General features: G+C 47.1%; 1 protein-coding gene across 11 annotated transcripts in view; it reads left to right on the plus strand.

The window, feature by feature from the left end:
- Positions 1-26,294, plus strand: part of CCDC92 (coiled-coil domain containing 92) — an 84,212-nt gene that overhangs the window by 54,975 nt on the left and 2,943 nt on the right. For all 11 annotated transcript variants that reach the window (XR_014185438.1, XM_082065841.1, XM_082065844.1 and 8 more), the window contains 6 exons: positions 889-1,022; positions 4,000-4,095; positions 6,818-6,964; positions 12,978-13,078; positions 25,364-25,510; positions 25,899-25,940. Coding sequence is in view for 10 of the 11 variants with exons in the window: in XM_082065841.1 (XP_081921967.1) it covers positions 25,381-25,510; positions 25,899-25,940 (172 nt within the window). In the remaining variant the exon portion in view is untranslated. The remainder of the gene's footprint in view (positions 1-888; positions 1,023-3,999; positions 4,096-6,817; positions 6,965-12,977; positions 13,079-25,363; positions 25,511-25,898; positions 25,941-26,294) is intronic.

Raw genomic sequence — 26,294 nt, forward strand, 5'->3', positions numbered from 1 at the left:
GAGGGTAATTTGTGGTGATTACTGGCCCAAGCTGAGTTGGAAGGGGTGGGAAATTGCATTGAGCTGTGCCAATTTACACCTTCCAAGACACCGACTTGCTCTGACAGTGAAACATTTCTCACTACCAGAACTCAATCTGTTGTCTGCTTGGGTTTAGTGTGCAGTTACAGGAAAATTCACAAGATGCAATTAAAGCAAAACACAGATTGATGTTTCAGCTTCTAGGAGTCAGAAAAAGTGGACTTGAACATATGTAACTTCAGAGACAAACCTAATCTTCCTCTTTTGCTGAGAAGATTCACATAGCAACAGTGAATGGGACTTTCTTCAATGTACTTTATCCTGTGTGTATTTAAGATAACCCTTTTTTTCTAGAATTTCATTTAGCTACTCATACTACAAACACAAGGACAGATGGTCACCAGATCAAACTTAATCAGCATGCTGTATGCTGGATTTTGAGCTTAGAAATTCATCTGGTTCTAGTAAAACATAGTCTGAAACCTGCCTGATGTTTAGCTCAACCACCGAATTGTATTACATTTCTAAGCCTCCCAATCTTCACAAGAGACTGAGTAGGGAACCATCGGGCATTTTTAAAAAGGAGTTGATTAGGAGTTTAATTATCAGAGATCAAAATCTACTCTGTTACTGGTGTCTCAATGGAGAATGGCATTTTTAACATAGGACTGCAGCCCAGTCTTACCCATTTGTTTCTTCTTGAAGTTCACCACTGGGCTAAATCCAGCCCTGGAGTAAGAGGATGCAGTTTGGTTTCCATCTCCTTACACCAGACTGAATTCAAGGTCCAGACCTTGGCAGTGCACCCTCAGTCAAGGCAATCTGAACTATTTTCCCATGGCTTCTTCTCATTCCTCTTCTCACCAGGCTCTTCCCGTCTCTGCCTCTCGTTGCCGTTAGCCCAGCAGGGCTGGACTCCACGCGAGCGCCTGCATCCCGAGGAGCTGATGTTACATGGATGGGACAAGAAACCAGCTCCCCCAGGGCTGAGGACCACGGAGGTGAGCTGCCAGGCTTGATCAGCTTTTAATGAGCACACAGTTATCCAGGTGCATCAAAAGCCACAGCAAAGCCTCCTTTTCCGTCAGTGAAGACAATGTTTTCCTCTGCGTCCTTAAATCCTCTGTCCTTCAAGCTGGTGTGGTGATCTTTTTGCCCTCTTCAAAAACACTCAGCTATTCCATCCCTCGTACCACAGTCTGTTAGAGATGTGTACAGCGCTGCATCGAACTTTGCTGCCTTTATTTGCATAACTGTGGCATGGGGCTGACTGGCTAGAAACCAAAAACCACTCCAAATGGCACAGAGGCGACAGCCATCTGTGTCTTTTTCACATTTGGTTTCATTGTTTTAGGATCAAATCCAACCGCTGAAACCTACAGTAACTCTAGACTTTTTAAGGCTCAGAGCTTTCCATATAGCACGGCCTGTGGTTTCACTGTGGAGAAGCAAACCTGGAAAAAAACTTGTTGGACTGGATCACAAGTATTTTAGTTAATGCAGCAGGAGCTGCCAGTGGTGAAAATAGCACTCCCGGAGCATGAATGAACGGAGTGGTGTTTCATTCTGTGCATGTTAGACAATTTAATCTTAACTCGGCATTATGGTTGTGCTGGGCAGTTTGCTCTTGACATGTATTTCCATTGCCACATAATAAATATAAATGCTCTTTATGAGATACTCATGGATCGAGGGCATCTAGTGGTTGTTAAGGTTATTCTGATGATGTATATTCAAAGCCCTCCTGTTTGGCATTAATTAGCACAATGTACTATTTTGCAATTTCCCAGCACAGACACATCCAGATTCCTGCTAGGAGCTGGATGTGGCATCACCCGCCACCCACTCCTCCACCCGAACCAGACAGCACTGAGACAATCCCCCCTCCCATTAGCTGGGGGCAATCAGAAGCTCTTGATTTTGCATGTGAGCTGGTGTCCAGGTTGGGGATTGCTGGTTGCAGGAAGCTGATGCCCGCAAGAGCTCAGACCGCAAAGGGAGTGATAGGAGCTCATGACCCCCACACTGATTTGAACTGTTCATGTCACAGCACTGGAAGGAACTGGTGTAAATTATTCCTGATGTGTTTCTCATTTCTCTGGTCTTGGTTGCTCCAAGCCTACTACAGCTGCTCTCTAATGCAATACTAAGGAAAGTGCATGTGAGGTACAATGGCGGCTCGATCCTGCCCTTGCTAAAGGCCAAGAGAGAAGACAATACTTACGCTTCATCTGCCTATTTTATCCCTGTTAGGTGTTAAGCTGCAGAGATAATTAAATGCTGTACCAACCAAACTGCCAAAAGAGGAAAACTTGTGTAATTCAGTGATACTTCATGGAACATAACTTAACGTAGCTAAGCAGATCCTGTAATTAGGACAGTGCCAACTTACACTCATGTCCTCCCGAGGCATCCCACCACGGGTAGGTTGCCCTGCTGCTCATGGCTTCCTTGCACTGGGCTGAGAGTGCTTTTCCACTGACTTGGGTGTGCCACTGTTTTTTGTCCTCAATGCAAAGGCTTTTTTTGCTTCTTTCTTATTAGCGGTTATATCTCGCCTCACGTAAGCACCGTTGGCCTCTGAGCTCTAATGTTGGAGCTGTTTCTTCTGCTTCATTGTCTTTCACAGTAGCCATCCTCTCAAGCAGGCTGTATGGTGGGAAGTAGGTCCTTTCCTGTAACTAATGAACAGCGGGGACAGCGTGAAGTTCTGCTGGGTACGGTGACAGTCCTGCAGCTGTAACCCACTGCACACACCATGGGGACAGCCACCTGCCTCCAGTGTCACCAGCCCCTTGGCACCGAAGCTCCACTGCAGTTCAGCCCTTCCCAGCACCGTGGTTTCTGCGCATTTTCTGTGTGGTTTCTGGTTTCTTTCTCTCCCCAGTGCTACAACGTGCAGGCTCATATGCACCAGTTAATTTTCCTTTTTACACCTCCAGCCTCCCTCCAGATAAATTTATTTTTGAACTCAGAAATACATTTGTTACAAGTCTGATGCCAACAGCTCCCAGTGCCAAGAAGATGCAGTGCTGCTTCTGCTTGCTCTGGTTTTCTGTGAACTTTATCAGTTTTTGCCTGTTTCTCTGTGACCTCTGGAGCCCATTCAAAGTCATCTGCCTTTTGCTTTGATTTAATTTCAGTCCAGTGCATGTTGCCAGCTGATTTGTTGCCTGTTTTTACACATCACCAGCATATCACCACCTCTTCATATTGTTTAGACAGTCATCAACTCTAGGCTTGCCAGCTCCTTTTGTTAATGAGCTAAGAGGGATTGTTACATCTAGCTGATGTGACTAGAAAGCTGCTTAATTCCAGCTAACAAATCTTTAAAGCCTCATGTGGGACTGTTATGGCTGGAGCAGGGTCTGGCCCTGGGGTTGGATCCAAGGTCCACCTGTATGTCTGCTATAGCTCATTTTTCCACTGGTGAGCTGGGGACTTCAGCCACCTCCAGCACTGGCTCCACTGTGCTGGAAATGTATCCCTCAAGTTGTTGCGCCAGAGATTTGGCTGCTGCTGGTTCTGGGATGGAGATGGTTTATATTGTAGAGCCGGGTGGAACCCCTTGGGTCCTCCCTGCAGCCGGTGCCAGTCACGTGCAGCCTGGGGTGGGTGGGAGGTGAGGGAGCCTGGTGGTTTACAGCAAGGTTATGAAGAGCTGGGGTGGCCATGGGAGCCCAGTTGAGGTGCAGAGTCCACAGGCCATGTTGGGGCTCAGCTCCAGCACCACGTAGCCCACAAGTGCTGCTTCTATGCCTGGAAAGCTCCACGTCTTTCCTGTACTCCTCAGGAGAGCTATATTGAGGCCCATTTGTGGTGAAGGGCAGGAGTACTTTTCTCCACAGCTTCTCTATGTTTTCCTGCATGCTTGTCTACGTTGCCTTTACAGCTGCAAGTATCATGCTCAGTGGTTGATTTAAGACCAAGATTTCCTTTGTGGGCCAGGAGTAAAATCCATATTTCCCTCCAATACAGATGACAGTCAGAAGGGGGAGGCATAGCACAGCTGACCAAAACCCAGACCCATCTGAGCACCATGGGCATCTCCCACTGCGTCATTCAGAACCTGAGGTATGTATTTATTTCGTGAAGCACAGACATGGTCTACATAGCTTTAAACTATTCTGACTCCATTTTCTCTGGAGCCCACAGCCCCACTGGGTCCCCAAGTCCCTAAAGAAGATTATTTAAAGAGATGGGTCCTTACTTTTTAGATATAACTGTGACTATTTTACATAGCGCAGTGGGTGCAGCATTTTCAAAGGTGGCCTACACACTCCTTGGGCTCTTCACACAGGTTTAACTTCTTTCTCCTTGTGTTGGTTCCCTTCCCATAAATCTTCAGAAGGAAAACATATGGATGCTCCCACATGAGGCGAGGAAAGCCAGTAGCAACCCTTAAATGAAAAGTAACCCATAATTTAAAAATGTGAGTGTAAATAAAACCAGCCTTTTCAAGTGCCCTTCTCCCCAGAGGTGTGCCCTGCAAATGCTCACAAACAGGGCTGCCCTGAAAAAGAAAAGCAGGAGCAGCAAATTTACAGGTAAACGCTCAGCTCATTGCAAAAACTAGTAAAATCAGATCTTAACCTGCAAATATCCCTGGCCTAACAGCTTGGGCAAGTCCAGCCCCTGGAAGAAGTGGGGCAGTTTATAGGCTTAGTCATTTGCAGGATAAGGGCCATATTTTGCTGTTCTGCATTCAAGCCTTGCAACATAAAGACTGGCACAGGGTTGTGGGCCATGCGTGGCAGAGAGGCTCCCTCTAAAAGGGCTGAGCTGCACTTGGCATCTGAGAGCCCAGGGTGCTGATCCACAGCCACAAAGGTGCTCACAATTGATTAGCCGCAGTGGGGCTGTGGGCTGCAGCCCTGGCTGATTCTGCATGGCTCAGCCCTCCCCAGGATGCACAGCCGAATACTGGGGGAACTTTAGTGTTCCTCTGGGCCATCAGAGCAGCCAAACAGGCTGCAGAGGTCAGGGATTAGCCCTGGCTTGGCTTCAATATGCTCTCTTGAGTGCTATCTGAACCTCAAATGCACCACGTCTGCAGTTATGTATCTAATCCAGATTGAAGCTCATTTGCTTGCACAGCCTTGCAACAGAGAGCTCAGTTCAAGCTCAGTAACTTAATGTTTGCCAAAGTTTTGCATTTTGCAGGGAGATCTCTGCTGCCATCGCCCACCGAGCCAAGTCAGCCCACACGTCTTCCTGCCACCCATGGAGTCACGCGCTCCAAAGCAAAGCCTGGTGATCCCACATCTGGGGGTACAAACCCCGAGAGGACAGTCACTTACACGTCCCAGGGACCCCAGCACAGCCAGCCTGCACGGTTTACAGCATGTTGCAGGCACATCTCGAAGTTTTTGTGACAAACTAAGGAAAAAGGCACCACTGGGGCTAGAAAGCAGCCTGGGACAGGCCCTTCTCTTGCTGTTCCAGTGCCCACGTGTGGCCAAGCGCTGAATCTTTTCCTCTTTTGCTTTGTTGCATCCAAGTGCAGGGCAACCTCTTTGCAAAGAAAGCAAGTGTCCTCTGCTGGCTGCGAGCAAAAAGTGCATGTGATGATACCCTGGCTAGGGACAGCATTGGAGCAGGGATGTGTTCTGTGGAGTTTGTGACCTGACTTTGTTTTAAAGATGGATGATAAACCAACCGTGAAATGGAGCTACAAGCTGGCTGCTTGCAGGGTGCACAAAGGAACAGGGTCAGGGTGCCCAAGGCACAGGAGCAGAGGGACTCTTCACCAGCACAAAGCACATTTTGTGCAGTGCCTGCAGAAGGGATGTAAGAGCAGGGGCCAGAATCCAGCATGCGTTTGTTCTCTGTGTTTCTGAAATAATCCTTCGGAGATCAACGGGGTTTCACATCTTTCCCCATCTGTTCTTAATCTGTTCACTTGACAGATGCCAAACCACCATACCCTGTATGGAACAACACAAAACAAAATACAAAGCCTTATATCTCCTCTGGTTTTATTCAGAAACATTCCCCAGAGCCTGGGGCTGTTCGTGCCCCAGCCGGGTGTGGAGGTCCAGGGAGGAACCTGCCCCAGGACAGACCTGCTGTCGGGAGGGTTTCACAGCAAGGCCCCGAGCAGGGCTGGCTGGGGCACAGGCTGTATCTGATGGAGCAGCTTCGTGTTGATGCAAACCTGATGACTCAGGTTGGTGATTATCTGCTGCCGGCATCCCTCAACTGACATCTCAGCCCTGTTGTTCCAGGTGCTGCAGACCTGTACAGCCAAAGCAGACAGACCCAGAAGGAAAATCAGTACCTAGAACCCCCCAAAGGCTCCAGTCAGTTGGTCAAGCAGCCTCTCCTCCCAGTGTTACCTCAGAGTTCATCTCTGCAAAATCTGTTGAGGACGTGAGCAACAGCATTTTAATGGAACCCATGAATACTTTATTTAAGGCTGAGACTCGGTGACTACAGCACTTTCATTATCAGTGCATGCTCCGAACCATCTCTGATAATAAATAATACAGGATAACTCCCAACATCTAAAATTATTCTATCCTAAGCTGTTCCCATCCTCATCCTATTGATCAGAAGGTCTGAGTGGTTCCAACAGTTCATACAGTAAATGGACTTTAACTTTCTTCTTTCCAGATACTGAAACTGGTTCTTTTCAGGACACTGCCATGTAATTTACAGCTCTATCACCAACTCCTTAATAGTTGCCAGGTTCTTTGGAGTCCTTTGAAAATGAACACAATAAAAAGATATGAGCTGAGGCTGACCAAAGGTTTCATGTCTGCAGATTCTTACGTGCCTTTGTTGGTCTTTTCAGCGAGCTAATGGAAACCAATTCTGTATCTTCAAGGCAAGGTGATGAAGTTTTAGAGTTCCCTGACCGGTAACAATGGAGAATTGATACCGCTCTACAGCATCCAAATGCCAGCGCAGCTCTGCATCTCAACTTGACCCTTAGCCTCAGGTAAGAGAGGGAAGGGAGTGATTTATTCTTTGAATATAATTTGCTTAAGCAGTCTGAAACACAATCCTGCCAGTCTGAAACCAGGTTTGAAACAGTGACAGTTAAACACCTGTGCAGTCTTTCTATTACCCCAAGAATGCGGTATTTATGTAAGGTTTGGATGAGTGAAAGAAAGGCTGGGAAAAGATTTAACAGCTCTGATATGAGCGGGAAAAGGCACTATCTTTGGCTGCTAACATGCCCTGCTCTGTTCAGACACTGCTTCACACCAGCCCCAGCCTATGTGAATTCAATAAATGAAAACATCCTGTGCCTCCTCAGTTTGGCAAAGGTAGGATTTGGGTTGAAGGAGATCTCTTTTGCTTACTCTGCATGTTTTCCCAGTATCCCCCAACTCCCTGAAATGTCAAGAGAAAGATCAACAGAGTGAAACGTAATCTCAAAGAGAAACACAATATTTTTTAAAATGTCCTCACAGCAGCAATCATAATAAAAATACAAACCTGAGGTTTGTAAAAATCTAGCAATAAAACCACAGACATCTTTACAAGTCCCAGATACACAGTGTTCCCCGGCAGCAAGAAAAAACCCTCCCAGATGCAAGAAGCCAAATTATAACTGGGGAACAGGCCTAATTGTTTTACACCCTAAAAAAAAAAAAGCCACACATGACACCAATTCACAGGTCATTACCAGTCACCATCAGGGAAGATAAAACAAACTCACTTCATTTTTCCTCACATAGACACCACAGAGCAGCTCTGTTGTATGGAGGTGGAATGCTACACTTAAAGGCAAGTACGTGTTTTAGGTTCATAAAGCAAGCTCAGATCTTTGTGCTGTTTCCTGGTTATTTAAAGCCCTTTTCTTTGCAAGCCAGATTAGAGACGTCCGTACCTCCCTAGCTGACAGCGAGTGTGTTCTGTTCCCCAGAAACAGAGATCATCTCTTAAAATATGAGGCAGGCCCTCAGGCAATGTAGCTCAGCTTCCCAGTGCACTCTGGCAGGTCAGTTAATGTTTCCATGCCTTGAATCTCCCATCAGCAAAAGGAATCCTGTATTTCTCTCTTTCCAGCAAGGTTTAACGCTCTTCACATGGGCACTGCCCATGCTGAGGAGGCAGCGGGGACTGTGGCAGCAGAGGGCTGGCTGTGCGCAAGGTGATCGGCCGCCCCCGAGTAGGATTATGAAGCACAGAGTACAGTTGGTAGAGGATTTTCTGGACCCTCTGCAATCATTTGGCCTGGTACTTTCTAACGTGCTTGGCTTCACTCTTTGATTTTGAATTGCCCACCTGTTTGTATCGCTGGGGGCGGCAGGCTCAGCTTGCAGAGATGATGCTACTGATTCAGCTACTGACAACTGCAGTGACTTGTCTTTTCCTCTGTCTGCCGTGGAAATGAACCCATGTGGTAGCAAGGATGGGAAATTACTCAGATTAAAAAAAAGTTCAGCATAGACCAGGCCAAAAAAGTCCAGAGCAAACACAGCCTCGGCCTAGTGCCGTACAACTGTCAAGTCACATCGTAGGAGGTTTCTTGATGCTGATAATTTAATGGTTCTTTGGCCCAAGGGTACTTATGCCACTGTGAATCCGCTTCTCCAAAGCTGCTTTATCACTGACCTGAAAGGAAGCAACCATGACTTGTGTGCAAATGTATGTGACGAGAGCTAAAGCACGGTAGTGGCCACAGCACATCTGGAGGGGCTGATAAACAGACACGGTTCTGTATGTGTGTTTTGCTCCCTGAACACAGAGGTCGCTGGCCTTTTTCCTGATGATCTTTGAGAGAACGCAGTAGGCAGAGGCTGGGCATACATCCATAAACCTGTCAATGATTACTTATATTCTTAGACTACATTTTTATTTTATTTTTTATAAAAGCCTTAAAACCAAACAAACAGGCAAATGTCACTGGTCATCTTTTGCACTAGAAAAAAAATGTTTGTTTTCCTCTTATTCCTAGGCTATTCACAACTTGTCCTTTTTTTATGTGGGGTCTGATTGTCTAATTTTAGCTGCCTAGTTGAAGAGCTTTTTGAAAGCTGTTCTGGGCTGTAATCACACTCCTTCTGATTGTAATAGGAACCCTTACTCCCCAGGTTCCTGGGAAAGGCCCATGATATAATTGAAAGCTGGGAACTGCTTTTGCCCTTGTTAGTATATGTACAATCACAGAATTCTGGCTAACATCCATCTCATGAATTAATGCTGAAAAATAATGGATTTGCTAAGAGTCTGGTTGGTAAAGTGGAGATAAGGGAGCAGGGGGCTGGTGCCTGCTCCCAGCCAGCAGCCGTAGCAATGTTGTGCAGTCAAGGAGTAGGTCATTTCACTTGCACCCGTAATGGATGAGACAAGGGCAGCTTGCACTAAATTAGCTTTCTGGGCAAAGTATGATATCAGGGATACAAAATCCTGCTGGCTGCCTGTTGCTGTGGTGAGCTGCCTGCATGCGCTTCCAGAGCAGGACCTGGCAGATCTATTTGCAGATGATGCTCTCTTCTAAAAACAAACCCTGATGCTCCTGAGCATCCTGCTATAAAGCAAATGATGGCTAAAGCAATGCAGGATGATGTGCTGGGCTGACCACGCTCCACTCAGCACCGTTTCATTAGCAATACGCCACGCTGCAGCGGATTTGCAAGGAGGAATTCTGTGTTGCGCTTCCCTCCGTGTGCAGAGACTCAAGTGCAGCTCAGAGCAGCCTGCTCCCACCTTCTGGATTAGGTGTCTCCTGGATCCTGACCCGCTTACTCCAGTTCTGTTCCTCCATAGATGTCTGAGCCTCAGTTTCAGCACTTGTCATCAGATGGTATTTGTTTTGCAGCAGGAGGTTCCTCTTGCACAAGGAACCCCACTGGCCTAAGTGTTGTGCAAACTAAGGAAAAACAATAACTAAAAACAGTCTCTGCCTTAAGGAGCTGACAGCATCTCCCTTATTTCTCCCAGCTTCTGTAAATAAATCTTTAGTAATGTCACTGTTCTTCAGAGGACGATAAAAGGAACTGTCGTCACTCCCTGACACTGACTTTTCCTGACATTCACTAAGCCCTCCCCTCCCGCGCAGGGAGAAGTTTGTTAAAAATTAGATCTCATCTGATGACTGCTAATTATCTTAGGGGCTGTGGCAAGATGCAGCCAAGGGACCAAAGACAACCCTCAAGAACAGCCCAGCGGGAGGAATGCTGGCTTGGATGGTGTTGCTGAGCAGAATTAGGCCTTGGGTATTTCAACTTATGCTTCTTCAATAGACTGTCTGATAGCAAAGGTACTAAATCACCATTAGCGTAGAAATGTCTCTATATACACACACACTTGTGTACATTTGGTTCTGATTTTTTTCTAAATCTTCCCTTTTTGGAACAGGGAGGGATCACATCACCCTTCAGATTTTAACATTTTGGTTGAATTTCATCTTGGCTCTTGTTCTGTACTCTGTCCCAAGCTCTGGGAAGGGCTGTGCACAACAACCTTCGCCTTGCCCTACCCCAGCAGAACGCTGTTGGGAGCAGAGGGCTCGCGTGACAACCTGCGGCCGCCTGCGTGCAGGGAGAGCGGCCCCGCCAGCACCGGCTCCTTCCCAGCGGGGTGAACGCAGAGCTAATCCCAGCTTCTCATCTCGGCCACGCTGATCTAATTAATAGTAACTCTTTTGGCTCTGTAGGGTGGAGGGTGTCTGGATTTAGATCTGCATTGCCGGAAACAAAACCTGGCCAGTTGTGCATGTTGATATTACAGATGAAAGGCAAAGGGAAACAACATCCGTGTGCAATGACACAGGAGAGGTGATAAACCTTTTCTGCTTCCAGCTCTGCAGCCTGCTGCTGTCTTCCGTCCCTGTAATCTGTGCTCTTTAGAAAACAAAGCAAGCAAAAGAAAATAAGGAGAGGCACTGCAAAAGCCAAGAGGCAGCAAAACTGGGAAGACGCACTGCTGCTAATGTCCTGGAACATCTGTCTCTGCTCCTAATAGAGCCTGGAGAGCAAACCCAAGACTAGAGAAAGTGTGAGATAGGAGACGGAAACGCAGGACAGGATCAGCCTTGCCCTGACCTCTCCCTAACATCTTCCTGCACTCATCTCCCGTTAACTAATTAGCATGGGCCTTTTAAAGTATGCACAGCCCTTCCACCAAGTACACACCGATTTCCACTCATCCTCTTACCTGGTCCCTCTCTCTGTCCCCAGACAGCACGGAAAGGAGGAGCAGAGCCCAGAGCTGGCGCTGGCAGGCGGGTGCTGCTCCTGCTGCTGCCGGCGCTGCAGGGAGCCCTCCTGCCTCCTGGCACTGCACCGTCTGCCCAGGCTTTGCAGCCACTTGATTTATTTCCATATACAAAAAACTTTGGAGATGCTTCGTGCAAGCAATGTGGCTCATTTCCAACACCGACCGAGGGCGTGTGGGGCTACATGGCAGGGGATCAGAGCGATTCTTCAGCTCGTCCAGAGACAGACCGGCCAACCTGCAGCTCTCTGCTTAGCAACAAGGTCCTGGCAATCCGTGCAGATGATTGCATCCCCTCAAATCCGGGCAAATCCACCCGTGCAAGGAGTTCCCTGCTCTGCAGAGCCTGACAATATGGCTGAAGAATAAGCCATGAAGGGACAGAGGACTCAGAGGTCCTCAGATCAGGAGGCTGCTTGCTAATCTTGGGAGTCAAGTAATCTTGATTTTATCTCAGTTTCCCCATGAATTTTGTATCTGACCCTGGAATGGTTGCTTAGAGCCTGTCTTTGAAAGGATGCCTGCAGTTTTCACGGAAAGCGGTAACTGCAGGAAGCACTGATAATTGCACTAGAGCTACAACCCACAGGGCTAGAAGGACTGCTACACATCATATCACAGCCTTTTGTGATCTCTGATTTTGGCAGAGCATAAGCAATGTGAGATTTTACTGTAAGATGCTCCATTTTCAGGGCCCTGCGTTTGCATTTTGATGGATTGGGGATTTGAATTTCTGGGGGAAAAAACCCTTCGGTGTCTCCAAAGTTCAGGAGTTGTGCCCAGGACCAGAGCCTCCTCCAGCCCAGTGCTCTGCACAGAGCAGTCACTGAGCTATAATTAACTGTATTACACAGCACCCTCCTTTTCAGGACTTTAAAAGAGCTTTGCGGATATTAATGACACATAATTACCATGCTTGCAGCACCCCGCAAGATAAAGATATTCCCATTTTGAACATGAAGAAACTGGAGCAGCTCAGCGGGCCGCTCACCTGGCGAGGGGCCGCAGAGGCTGCTGCTCAAACAGCCTTTACAGGATGACAAATTGGGGTGACATTTGCAGGCTGAAACCACAGAAACGAAAACTTAAGAGAAACCAGGGGGACATGGCAAAAATGCTTAGGGACTATTTCAGTCTGACTTCTGAATGCATGTATTTTCATCCCTTTGTTTCCAACCCGTTTTCCTTACGTGGGTTTCACGGGTCTCTTTCTGTTGTATGAATGTCACATCTTAAGGCTTGCTAATAAAAAGAACTTTCTTCCCAGCAACACAGCTGGGGGTTTTTCCTTCCTCTGTGTTAGGTTATTAGGGACCCATATTGAATTAAACATCCCTCTGTCTTTCCTGCCAGGATGATTCAAATGGCAAGCGCATTTCTTTTTTGGCGCAGGTCCTAACTGAATCAGCTTCTCAGGCTGGTTCGTCACCTACTGGGACCCTAAATTAAGAGTCCGCAGTTTATATAAAAAGCTGGATGGATCTGAGATAAAATGGAAGGAAAAGTATGAACAGGAGAGAGCTTTTCTGTGCCTGCCTGATATTGCAAACCGGTATTTGAGTCCAGCCTTGCTTGGTGCAGCTGCTGTGCAGAGATGCCCCAGAGGGAGGGATTTGCAGGGGGTCAGTCCTTCCCACTGCAGGGCCTTTCTCCATCAAAGCCAGTACATTGAAATATCTCCTGTACCAGTCTTATCACTTCTAAATGCCCATTTTCAACTGCTTGTCTTTGGGTTTAGCTTTGACTAAGAACTAATAAGCTTGCTTAAAAATATTTCCTTCTAGGTTACGTTGCACTTCATTTTCCCAGCTTCAGGAGCCACAAGGTGCAAAGCACACGTAGATCCCCTCTCCGTCTCCTCACACAGGACAGAATCACATTGAAGGTATGTAGATCCACCAGCTTGCAGCTTAATGTTGATTTTTTTTTTTTTATTGGTTATCTGTGTTTGGTATAATACTTCTTTTTCCTTATAAAATTATTATCTCTTTTAGAAACTTTAAATTATTTTTTCTGTTGGCTGCTTTAAAAAATCAAGTTTCTTTCTCTTAATTTTGAAATCCCTCAAAATGAAGTCTTTCCTTCCCATTGCAAACACAGAAAAGACATTGTGTGCAAATCTGTGTGCAAGATACATTTTATTAGGTTTTTCCTATGTGTGCCATTCACATGGGAAATGTCCCAGTCGTGGGCAAATCCCCGATCCCTGACCTTCCTGTACGCGGTAGTTGTGTGGGAATTTCTCTGTGTCTGCCCGTACACATGCTGTTCATCTGCACTTGTGCGCATCTGCCAGAAATATACTCGCATGCAGTGGTTATGACATTTGGCTTAATCTTCCACATGGTTCTATGCAGAAAATACAGATGCGCAAAGAATATCCGACCACATACGGCTGCACGGGCAGGACCTGCCTGGCTGGTGTGCATTTTCAGGTCAGATGCGTATAGTCATGCAGAACTGGCACTGCGGAGCCGAGGTGCGTGTGCAGGAATGCACAGACTGCAGAAATCCCACCGGGCCACAACTGGACACGATATTCCAGGTGTGGTCTCCCCAGGGCAGAGCAGAGGGGCAGGAGAACCTCTCTGACCTGCTGACCACCCCCTTCTGACCCACCCCGGGATGCCGAGCTGACCGCAAGTCCAATTGTTGTTGGAGACCTTTCCGTTTTGGCGGCGTCAGGTGAATTTACGGTCGGACCCGACGATCTCGTTAAAGTCTTTTTCCCGCCGAGACGCTCCCGTGACTGCGGGTCGCACCTGTGCGCGCGCCGCTCCCGGGAGCGCGGGGCAGTGGCACGCGCCCGCCCCGCCGCGCGCCGTGGGCGGGGTTAAGGCCGCGGCCGGTGACAGCGCTGACTCCCCGTTGCCATAGCGACGGGCCGGGCTGCCGCAGCCGCACCTGCGCCTGCGCCGCCGCCCCCCGTTCTCCCCCCACACACACACCCCGCCCGCCCCGGCCGGTAAGTGCCGGCCCCGCGGGGCGCCCCGCGGCTCCTTGGGCTGGTGGTGAGGGGCGATGAGCGCCGGCAGCGGCTGAGCGGCTGGCAGCGGGGGGTGGGCGGCCCGGTGCGCCCCGGGGGCCTGCGGCGGGAGGGAGCCGCCCCGCACCGAGGGCTGAGCAGGTGAGGGGCCGGGGGGCGGCGGCCCCGGGCCGGCTGAGGGGATGGGGGGTGTTACGGCACTTTATCCTCTCCGCCCTGCGCCAGCTGATGAGGCGTTAACGGCGTCGTGATGGCCCCGGGGTCTGGCGTGGGGCGGGTGAGCGGCATCGCCGCTCTGGGGGGGGTCGAGGCCCGTGCCCCTCACCCGTCAGGGACCTGGAGCTGGGGCCGCCCCGGAGCTGCCGGGCGGGGGGTGTCGGGGCGCCCCGCCGGCCCCTCTGTGCGCTGGGGGGGTGACCGCGGTGCTGCGCGGCGGGAGAGCGGCGCCCGGGGAGCAGATCGGGCGGGGCGGGGCGGGCTGGGCTGTGCCAGGCCGGGGGTGCGGCCCAGGGGTGCGGGTGGGCTGTGCCAGGCCGGGGGTGCGGGTGGGCTGTGCGGGGTGGGCTGTGTCCGACCCAGCGTGTCCGGCCGCCGAACCAAAGTGTCTCCTTTTTTCTCTTAAAAGCATAAAAAGCCCTTTTTCTGGTCACTGACGCAGCAGAGGAGAAAAGGGGTGATCCCGCAGGTTATCCTGCTGCTCACTTCACCCCCGATCTTTGCGCTTCTGCTGGCTCAGGGACAAGGACGTTTCTTTAATTTGTGGAGGGAGCGGCCGCCCGTTCCCCGCCCTCCCCAGCCCGCTCGGCTGCGCCTCCGTGGAGCTGCCGCCTCCACCCGCGCCGGGCAGGTCTCACGGCGCATCCTCTTGCATCCCTCCCAGTCTCCTTTTGTACGGTACGTTTGCACTTCCCAAAGTGACAACAGTGTCGTTTTTGTGGGTAGCGCGGGGCCTGCACAGAGAAGCTGGGTAGATTGTGTGTGTTTTGGAGTGGTTGGGGAGTAATTTCGTTTGAGACAAGGACATTTTTTCCTTCTGTCGCTTGTGGATATGGCAGCAAAGAAGTGCAGGGCGTCTTCAGACATGAAGATTCTTCCAGCCGCATAGATGCTGTTTCCATACGCAGGACATGGGGTGGGACAGCAGGGAGGAAGGAGGGGCCCTTCCCACCCTGGAGAACAGTGGAATGCATCTGAGTTTGCCTTATTAAATGGTGTAAAGCTGAGACAGTGAAGGTAAATAAAACCACACAAACTGAGGCAGCCCTGAGGGTGGAATTGCCCGTTTTGATCTGCATTGCAGGTGCATAAGAAGCATCCAGGGTACTTGTTGGCTTTGCCTAGGTGGTAAGATGCTTAAGCTTAAAAAGCTTTATTGGTGTTTTTGCAATATAAATTATGCTCTTTAGTTGGAAAAAAAAAGACAAATGGATGTGGCTGAAAATGCAGTGCTTTTTTCCATATAACTTACTCATTAGTGGATGTAATTCTGTAGTGCTTTGTTATGACTGAACCTCTGGGAGAGGACAGACTAAATACAGGTGTCTATGCTCTTAAACTGCACGTTGCTTTTTGATTTGACTATTTAAAACGTTGCTTGATAAACAGATAATGGCAGCCTTGTAATCTTTCTAATTTTTCAAGCTTTTGGTTCTATTGAGGTTCAAGTGGTCTTTTTTTTGAAATAGCAAAGATCAAGAGGTCATGACAGAGGAAAGTATCAACTGCTTCAGTAGAAAAAAAGCATATTGGCTAAACTGACACATAACTGCTTGTTTTCATCATATTACCACACTTGTGCTTAGTAGATATGTAAAGTTTCCTCCCATTCCCTTAGGAAAGGTGAAGGTCTCATGACCAATCCAAGTGCTGTTTGTAGGTTTCGGTCCAGTAGTTGTTGCAAACTCCAGAATAGCAATCGTATTTCATTTCTTAAAGTTGTTTCCTTTACTTCAGGTTTCAGATATAATTGCATACTTTCAGGGCTTTTCATTTTTTTTTAATGCATTTGGCATTGGAGTTACAAAAATCAAACTGTTCCTCTGTGTGCTCGAATTCAAGAGGCTGCAGGTATTAAAGACAAGGTGTTTGTTCATCCAGATGTACTACGTTAGTCAATCCTTTCACAGCAGCAGGCAGAAGAAACAACAGTGCTGTTGTTCCATAATGTGGACCAGAATGTAACATAAACTATTTCTTGAAGATTATAAATAGTATAGTAGAGGGAATACAGTTGTAATAAACTACTTTGCAACTTTATTTTTGCTCCTTTGTTAGACTGTAATTTTTAGGGGTCTCATTACTTTTCTATGGCTTAAAAATGTGTTTTAAAGTAGCAAAACTTTGAAGGATTGCTTTTATTTCCTCAGGACTGGTAATGTATTGCAGTACTTGTGTAAACAGAACACTATTATGTAATTCATCTTTTTACTCAAGTTCATCTTTAACCTTATTTTTCATAGTAAAGTTTTTTTTAAAAGTTGCAAATTTTAGAGAGAGAGAACAGGCCCCTCCATCTTTCTGAAACCGTTTATAATGCTTAATTATTTCTGACAAGTGAGTCTTTATGAATATATTTGTGTACCTATATATATGCGTGTGCCTGTTAGTAACAGCGATGGTTTTTGATGAACAGCGATTTACTGAAAAATCAGCGTGTCCAATAACTTAATGTTGATGCTTTAGGTGAAATAGTTAAATGCGTTCTGATTAGACAAGCACATCACTTTTCCTACTGCTGCTTCAAAAAGCAAAACCACTGGTGGAGAAAGGAAATCTAAGGATTTAGGTGTTGAAAAAAGATAGTTGCATGAAAGGTCTCTGGTTTGGCGTCCCGTGGCCTCCTTCACATCTGCTGCAGCGCACAATGAAACGCTGTGAGGAGCTGGGAGATGCAGAGAAGCACAGGCTGTGCGCCTTATTGCAGCTTCCACAGTGCTGCTGTTGGTACGGATGTGCTGCAATGAGCCAGGACCTGTAACCGTCACCGCGGCTGTCAGGCTGTGGCAGAGCCCGCGTGTCCCTGGGAGCGTGTTCCCAAGCCGGGGTGCAGCGGAGCGGGGGTGCCCTTCGTTCAAGCATCCTTATTGCTAGAGCTCCAGTTCCATTTGCGTCTGCAGCCTGACGAAACAAACTCTGCTCCTTTCTTGCGCACTAATTAATGCAATATCTAAAAAAAAGCAAATGAAGATAATAAATAGTGTGTTTAGTGGAGCCAAGTTTGAATGTTCAGCCCTGGTTGGTACCTGCTATATGTCGCCTCTCATTCCTTTACTGGCTCGATGAGACTTGGCATCCTTTATGTGTCGTATCTTCAATGAACGTGTGCCTCATTAGTCTATCTGCTCATTTTTAAGTGATATAAAAATTGTCTTCCTCTCAATGAGGATGTCCAGCAGTGTGAAAACGGGTGTTAGTATCTCCATGTGATCAATGAGCAATTTTGTCTAATAATGTTTTATTGTTATCTGAACTTCTGCAAGCTGTTGGTTTTTTCTTAAATAATCCTTGGAAAAAAGCAGCTTTTATTTGGATTGTTGTTTCTTTCCTGCTATGGAGGAGCATGTTTACTCTCATTTCACTCCTAGAAAACCTTTGGGTTATACTTAAAATGTTAAAATACATTGCTGCTTGTTGGACTTAATTATTTGGGCAAGAGACAGGATTTAAGATCAGTGTTACTTAAAAACATTGCTTGACTGAAAGCTCTAGAATTTCGTGGCTTCTCCCTGAAGAGGATGATGTCTGAAAGTACGGCAGGAACAGCAGCTCCCTGTAATCGGAGCCAGGGCCCAGGGCGAGGGCACAAGAGGTGCAGCGTATCGCATCCGTCTGCGTGGAAAAATCGTGTGAGTGATGCCATTAGCAGCAGGTTTCCTTTGTAATAAAATTGTGTGTTCTTGTTTGCTTTTCATTCCTTATGAAAGCTTGATTTAAGCCGTAGACAGTTTCATTGTCTCAGTTTGAGATCCCTGCGTTATGTAAGAAAGAGTATAAAGCACCACTTGCTTTAGAGAGGACTTAGACATAGGTCATCACCACCACTAGATTTCCTTCATCAGCAGCTTTCAAAACCTTTACTTTAGCAAAGTGGAGACCAATTTTTGTGTGTTTGATCGTAGTTGCTGTTCTATAATAGTAAAATCAATGGCTTATGAAACAGCATCACAGAATGCATTAGAGGAAAGCAGATTCCTCAGCCTGTTAAACTTGCCTGAAGAATAGTTGTGCTGTTCTGTAGAGCTGCTGTTGCAATAGCCGTTCTCTGTAAATGGATCTCTCCTAGGAGGACTGACTTGTTTAACTTGCCATAAGGCTTCAGTTCCTTTTGCTGTGTTTCACAAATATTCCAGGCAAACTCTGAAAATGGTCATTTCTGCAATTTGTGCGGTAAGTGCTGGAGCTGCAGCAGCGGCAGTTCTGCCTGTGCCGCCCCCCGCCCTGCTTACAGGTGTTGTGTTGTTTGGTGGTGGTGTTGGGTTTCCTGTCGGTGTGTTTCCCCAGAGCCGCGCAGGTGTCTGCAGAGCTGCACGGTGACCCCAGCGCCTGAGAACAGCCCGTGGAACAACAAGGTTGTTGGCAGCTGCGGCGGCTCCCTGACCTGTTCGCTGGGTGACCAGGAAGGTGACTCCAAAGTGTTTCAGGAACGTGACAGCACATTCTTGCTCGGTAGATGCAGGTGGAAGGGGCGAGATAAAGCCATGGCTGGATAGTTAAAGAGCTGTGTGACTGTGTTGTGGGTTATTTTCCTGTTACAGGGAGAAAAAAAAATGCCCAACCCAAGTCACTTACGTGAAACCAGCAGAGTATTTTTTTGCTGCAAAGTTTTTAAAATAGAAACAAATAACATTTTCTTTGAATCCTTGTGTGATTCCCATGTTACTGATCATAGAGAATAAGATCAAAAGAGAACATGAAGTGTTCATAAATGAATATTTGGTATCTGAGAAAAACTTTGAATTTTCTACGGTATAGCATTACTTTTAAGCATGAATTCTGACTTATAGTGGCCATGTCCTTGTACAAAACCTCCCACAGCTGTCTTACCTGCTTAAGTCCTGACTCGCCTTTAACTGAAGCTGGAGAACTTTCTTAATGACTTCGAAAGAAATAGGATCAGGCTCATTTTTATGTGTAACATTGATACTGTGTTAGTCTGGGGGAACTGAATATTGATTTCCTTTTCACTCCCCATCTGACAAGAGAAATTGGCTTTCGTAGAAAGACTAACATGTGTCTTTGCAATATTCTAATGGACTCGTTGTGAGTGGGGTGCGGTCTGTGTTCTGTGGCTTTGATGGAGATTTTATTAAAATAACAAACTATTGTATCCTCAGAGTGAAGGGAGGAGCAAGATGGAAAGGCCACTCCTAAGGAGCGTATGTTAGCAAAAGAGAACCAGCCGGTTTCTCTGAGTTATGATATAGCCTCACTCATGAGGGCTTTTATTGTCTCTTTAAGAAAATAAAAATTACATGGACTTCCTCATTGTTAAAGGGGTTATTTCGAAGCAGCCTGTGCTACTTAGGTGATTCCCTAAAGTGAATTATGCCCAAATTAGGCCATTTTCTTGACAGCTGTACAGCCACAGCATTGTATATAAAATGCCACTGCAGGATCCTTTGATTTGATTCTCCAATAGTCTCTGTCCCAGTAGTGATCTTAACATCTGGTGACTCTGAGGCTTGTTCCATTGTGACAGCCCTGGGGTTGTGGTGCTGGGGTGAACTCCGCCTGTCGGTCCCCGCGGCTCCAGGCAGCGTCAGCACGGGGTGAGGGCTCTGCAGAGCACCAGCCTGCTCATCTAGAGTTAAACCATCGCTACCAGGAGTGCATCCACTCCGTTATTCTTCCTGCTGCCATGCCAATTGCTTGTGGAGTAGCAAAAAATGATTTTCTTAATAAAATACTAAAACCTACGCTTCCTCAGGATCTTCCAGAGATTAATGGTAGAGTCTACAGAATCTCTGATCAGAAAATGAAAGGGAAGCAGGGCAGAGAATCAACTGAGTAAAAGAGCATCCAGAAGCATTAGAGCTAGAAAAGGAGCTGAGAAAGCAAAATCATATCCTGGCACCCGAAATCCCGGACTGGACTCTGCAGCCGACTGGAACTGGATTCAGCCTGTCACTAGGCCTCGGTTCTCAGGGATGATTCACAAGGTCCTCTCCTAATGTCGGCCATAAGGAAAAAGGGCGAGATCCTCGTGATCTCCCACTTTTATATGACTTTTATCACGTGAATGGGATGTAGTACTTCAGTGAGTCAGTTTTTTGGTCACCTGTTTCTCGTCGCCCCTCTTGCGGGATGTACATCCATCCTTATCAGTGCCCTTGCATACCACTGCTATGTCTGCCAAAACATGTATCTAACTCACAGGAAAATGCAGCTAATAAGAAGGCTTTAGCTGACAGGCAAATTCACTAGAAGAGAAACCAGGGCAGTAGTGGATGCCAAGCAGGAATGAAAATGTTAAATAAGTCGTTGTTTGGGCTTCGTTCCAGTAGCTTCCTTTGGGCTGTGTCTAAAGGCACAGATAAGTATCTCCCTTACTAATATCTTGCAAGGGGGTATAGCAATGCTCTGATTTTATGCTGGTACAGCAATGCTCTGATTTTTGTACAGAGACACCTAATATGCAGCTCATTGCCTTAAAATACGTTGACCTTTATCCAAATACTTAAGATCAGAAAATGCCTGGAGGCCCCGAGGCTCAATCCTTGAGCTGTCTCCAGGATCTGCGTGCCTAGCGATATCTAGAAATACTTAGTGATGGTGGTGATCCTGAGACATGGGAAATGTTAGGTTTTAAGGGTGGACGCAGCGTACGAGCTGATGCAGCTCGTGTAACGGTGGCAGGTTGGGCACTGTTGGTGCTGAGCGGGTCCTGCCGCGAGGGGGGCGGCGTGTGAGCGCTGAGCGCTGCAGTGCCCCGTTGAATGATTTATCATCCTCATCAGGTGACACACGCGCGCCGGGGGGAGTTTGCCGAGCTCTGCATTGCACGGCTCCTGTTGTAGGAGAACATAGCAAAGTTTTTTTTAATAGTTGCTTTGGAGATGAGGGGGAAGGGGAAGAAAACCCTAGAGACACAGGTGCGGTGTGCGCAGTTCCAGCTTTCTTCCCAGCGCCGGCTTCATCTGTCTGACCAAATCCAGCCACAGACTGGCTGCTTTGAGAGCTCTCCAGGCAATTTCCATAGGGACAGAGTGGCGATTGCTCATCTGGGCTGTTGAGGGCTCAGGTGACTCCTGCATTTTGCTGTTTCACTTGTGCTTTTTGATCGTAGCCGTATTCTTGGCTGCACATTTTTTTCTTGTTCCAGAGAGCAGGAGATGAAATCAGGTCAGTGCAGTCCCAGAGCTGCATTATAGGATTTCCTCTTCGAATCCCCAACAGGAGACGTACCTGAGTAGGTTTATATTTTTCTTCGGACTGACCCCTCCCAAGACCACGTTTCCTGTAAGATCTGAGCTGCCCATGAGAGCAGTTGGTGGGTGTGTTGTGGCCAAGTGCTACGCACCAAGAATCAGGGTAAAGAGTCTTTAAGGAACTTGGATTAGCTGTAAATCCCACTAACCAAACTCCCTGGAACTAAGTCAAGGCAACTGCACAGGGACACAGGAATATGTTCATTGACTTGTATTAAAAGAAACTATTGTCTCTCTTTTACTATGTTTGTTTTTCATTACATCTCCCATTTAAAAAACTTTGAGATTGCATGGGTCAGTAAATTTCACTTGCATCGAATCCTATGAGCTGCTGGCAAATTTGAGACAAACATTTTATTTAATGTTTTAATGTTTTTGTATTTAAGGTTTTCTGCAGTCATAGCCGGTTTCACTCACGGCACCCTTGAGAATGCAGAATTCCAGGCACGCTGTTAATTTGTAACAGCTTTTTCAAGTTTCAATGCACGGTTTAACTTTGTGACAGTTGTCAGTGTTCCTGGCTTTAAAAATGTGTTTATATTTTTGCATGGTGCCCAGTGATCTTTACACAACCCACGGAAACAAGGAGGTTGATTTGCTGTAAGGTGTTATGGAATTTACAAAATATGCAAACTGACCGTAAGTGGGGAAAACTCCTCTCCCAGGTTCAGTCTCTATCAAATACAAACAGTGTCTCCAGGCTCTTTATTCGGGTGTCTGAAGGTACTTTTCTTCTCTGTCCCAAAAGCACAACAGTTGCCAGAGCGATCTTTAAACAGTGCTGCCAGTCAGTGTTCTCTGTAGGGAAGTTAAGTCCTTCGTATTGATTATTGAGTAATTCCTCAGTAAAAGCAATTACCCAGCTCAGCAGTATTTTTCATGTAGTAAACAATTCCAAAATGACGAGCAAGAGAAATAGAACAACCTCTGCTGGCAAAGCTGAAGGAATCGGAATAAGCTGTGCGAGCAGTATGAATATGTGGTGTCAGGGCACGAACGGTGGTGCGTTGGGACGTACCCGGCTGCACAGGCGTTCCCACAGGTGACCGAAGAACCGCGTCCCCTGGCGCAGGTGCCACCGGGGTCCGCTTGGCTGTTGTGCCGAGAGGCTTTTCCCCCCTTTCGACCCCACGTTTCTGATCTTCAGAAACGGTCTGTTTAGTAAACTTGCCCCGAGCCAGATGAATTGGCTCGGTTGTTGGCCTGGCTTACTGCAGATCCTGTCCGTATTGTCTTTTTGTGTCCAAGTCAGCTGTAATATCTCTAGGAGCATAAAGCAATGTTGTGTTATTTTAGAAAGCTAAACGTTTTCTCTTGCGCTGGCTGCTGCTTTGGCAGCGGGGCCAGCTGTGCAGTTAGGCACTGCCGAACAAAGTTCCTACAGGGAGAAATAGTGCTGTACTTAACGGGGTGAAATGCAGGAGATCCTGGTGTCTGAGAGCTGTTCAGACTGCAGATGTGAGGGGTTTTTTTTTCTTTGTGATATCAATTTCCTTGTAAGTATGGCTGCAAAAGCAATCAGAAATATTTTTAATATTGTGCTAATGAGCTCGGTTGACACATAATGCGTATTAAGTTGAAATCCATTTCATCCAGATCTTTGGCTTTAAAACTATTAGGTCTGATTTTGTGGTTTAAGATTTGGTATGAAACAGGTACAAAGTGAATAGTGGCTCGGAATAGATCCTTATGAATACCAGTTTGCACGGCTCTGAGCAGAGTTCATGGCGAAAGCGTCTGTGTACGGTGCCAGGTAATCCCAGTGTGATCTTTAAGATGCAAGAGATGGTGGGGGGGAGAGAAATACACAATTGAAGGGATTAATAGTGACAGTCTTGTTTTACTCTAACATTTAGAAACTATTTTTTTAAATGCATTTATTTGCAAGGACTGAGTTATAAACTTACTATTTGTTGCTAGTGATGAAGTCTTTCTGTTCATAGTTACAGGCATGAAGCCACCGTTAGTGACCATTGTGCCACTAAAGCCTTCGGGACATGATTATTCAGTCGGTGAGAGTGTAGTGGTCACTGAAGAAATGGGATGATGCAGTAAAGCTTCTGTCTGTCTGAAGGCAGCTTTGCAAACAAGGTGATGTCACCTTGAAAAATGTAACCCGGCTAAAATATCATCAATCCTTAAAGTGAATGGTGCGCACAGTAATAGCTGAGGGTGCTGGGACTGGGGCGTCCCGGCGCCGCGGCTGCCCAGAACAGTCTCGGCTTGGCTAAACCGTCGTAGAGCAGGAGCCTGTATGCACAACTCAGTTTATTTCTTATTTAGCCAAATCTCTTTTTAGAATACTTGTAGTCCATAGTTTTTGCTTGTTTGCTAACAGTGGTGACTGTGAAATGACCTGTTCCACTCAACCAAGTTGGCACTGTCACCCTCATTCTTCTTGAGCCTGGATTTAATCTTTGATCTCTGTTACAGAGTAACCAGGAGCTCTGTTTTGTAACTTGCACAAAAGTGGTTTCCTTGAAAGTGTTTTACACTTTCAGTTTATTTTTTAAGAATCAAATAGATGTCTGTGTAGGGATAAGTCAGTTGAAGATGTCAGTTAAGGTCACCCGTGAACTCAGGAAGGCTCTGTGTGCATTTATTTATCTCCCCAACCCTGTCCCCCAAATGTTTTACCAAGGCACAGGAGCTGAGTCTGGTGTTCTTTGGGAACTAAAAAATACACATTTACATGCAAGGTTGTGTTATGTTTGGGAATGATGAAAGTGTGTTACTGGCTCTGAGTGCACGCTCTACCAATTTTACACTTGCAGAATCAAATTTTTGTCATAAAACTACAAACCAATAAGACCCCAATGGAGACACCCCGTTAAGTTGCCTGTGAGGCATCCATGGGACAGAATTACGGTCTACGTTATGCACATGTGGTCCCGTAATTACAGACTGTGGTTCTAATGCCATTGCAGATGGTTGTCCAGGCAACGGGAGGCCTGATTCTTTACTTATCTTTGTAACCTAAATACTGTAATTGCTTTTACAGAACTGCACAGAAGCTGAATGTAGCCTTTTGTACTGAAATGACAAAGCTGATGCTCCTCGAGCACCAGCACCCTGACCTGGTATCAGTCCCGCCGCCATGGCTGGGTTCCTTGGGACAGGAGAGGCCGCCGCGCCGTCCTGTCCCCCCCGGGCCGCGCCGTCCTGTCCCCCCCGGGCCGCGCCGTCCTGTCCCCCCCGGGCCGCGCCGTCCTGTCCCCCGGCTGCCCTGCACATCTCGGCCAAGCTGCCCCGTAGCATCCGTGACAGTGCCGCTGGGCCTGGCTGCGTGTCAGGCTCCGTCTTTTACATTTCTCTTTAGAGATGGTGCTTTTTAGTGCTTTCTTCCTTGTTCTTGCCCAGGGATGTCGGTAGTTGCTGTATCCCTGGAGGTAAGTGGAAAACCCCAACGAGCCAGCGGGACATACTGGCCCATTTCTCAGAACTCCACTTTTATCTTGTAACAGGATTAGTGACTTAGTCTGTCTGAAGTTAATCCTCTGAATGTGTTAACTCCAAACCAATGAGTTCCCTACACTGCTCTGGCCTAGGGTATAATTAGGCTTTCTATGAACTTAGAGCCCTTTTTTTTAATAGCGCTCTAATTTAAATAGTCATGAAACAGAAAAACCTTTTGTGGCATTTGCTCGATTGCATATCAGTGCATTAACAGTAGAATTCAGGTATTCCTGCCGATCGTGGCTGTGGAGTGAGGATCTGTGTACGCGCACTGTTACAGTTCTCCATCTGTTTGTGACAGGGTCAGTGCATCCCAGGATGGCAGCTCCCAACCTGGAGAACCAGCTCCAGAGCGCCCAGAAGAATCTGCAGTTCCTGCAGCGCGAACACGCCAGCACGCTGAAGGGGCTGCACGCCGAGATCCGCCGCCTGCAGCAGCACTGCACAGGTACCGGGGCCGCGCGCCCGCGCTCGTTCGGTGCTGCGTTCTGTGCACAGGACGGAGTAACCGCGTCCGACTTCAGCAGCGAAACTGCGGCAAAAAAGCCCAGCACGGGGCTGCAGTCAGGGTGCTCAGCACCTATCTTAGGGCACATTTGTTGATCATTAAGCCAAGATTTATTTAAAAAAAAAAAAAAGAGGGGGGTATCAGGGACATGTCACCTGATAGTTCCAGTTGTTTTGCAGATTTGATGATTTGCAGTGGATCTCCTGTTATTGCTTTAGAATGGGGAAGAGTTAGTTCTATTTTTATTGACGTATAATATGCCAGCGTGCTCACTGGGTGGTGTACGGGGCAGATGATTTTGTTCTAAGAACAATACTTTTTTCCTCAGATTTAACCTACGAGCTGACTGTAAAGAGTTCAGACTTGTCAGGTAAGGAATACATCGCATTTTTCTTGTAATATTCATGGTAAACTTCATCTTTTTCAATGTTTGTATTTTCTCAGTTACAAGGAGGTGAGAATACTTTGCACTCGGGATGTTGACTTTACAAATTCTAAAGGTATAGGAGTAGTTTTCAACTTTACTGTTATTTATGAATTAACAAAGTCCCATAGGAAATAATTGGAAAGAGCCAGGAACAGCGTGTAGAACTGCTGACGGTTCTCTCTCACTAGACACCTGGATGGGGACAGGGAACCAGAATTTTTAGGGCAGAAGAGTGAGACTATTATTAAAACTTATGTGGTGCTGTAATTACACCACAAAGCGGAGCAGTGAACCTGA

Source organism: Streptopelia decaocto (assembly GCF_964273445.1).
Source record: "Streptopelia decaocto genome assembly, chromosome: 15".
Classification (NCBI taxonomy): domain Eukaryota; kingdom Metazoa; phylum Chordata; class Aves; order Columbiformes; family Columbidae; genus Streptopelia; species Streptopelia decaocto.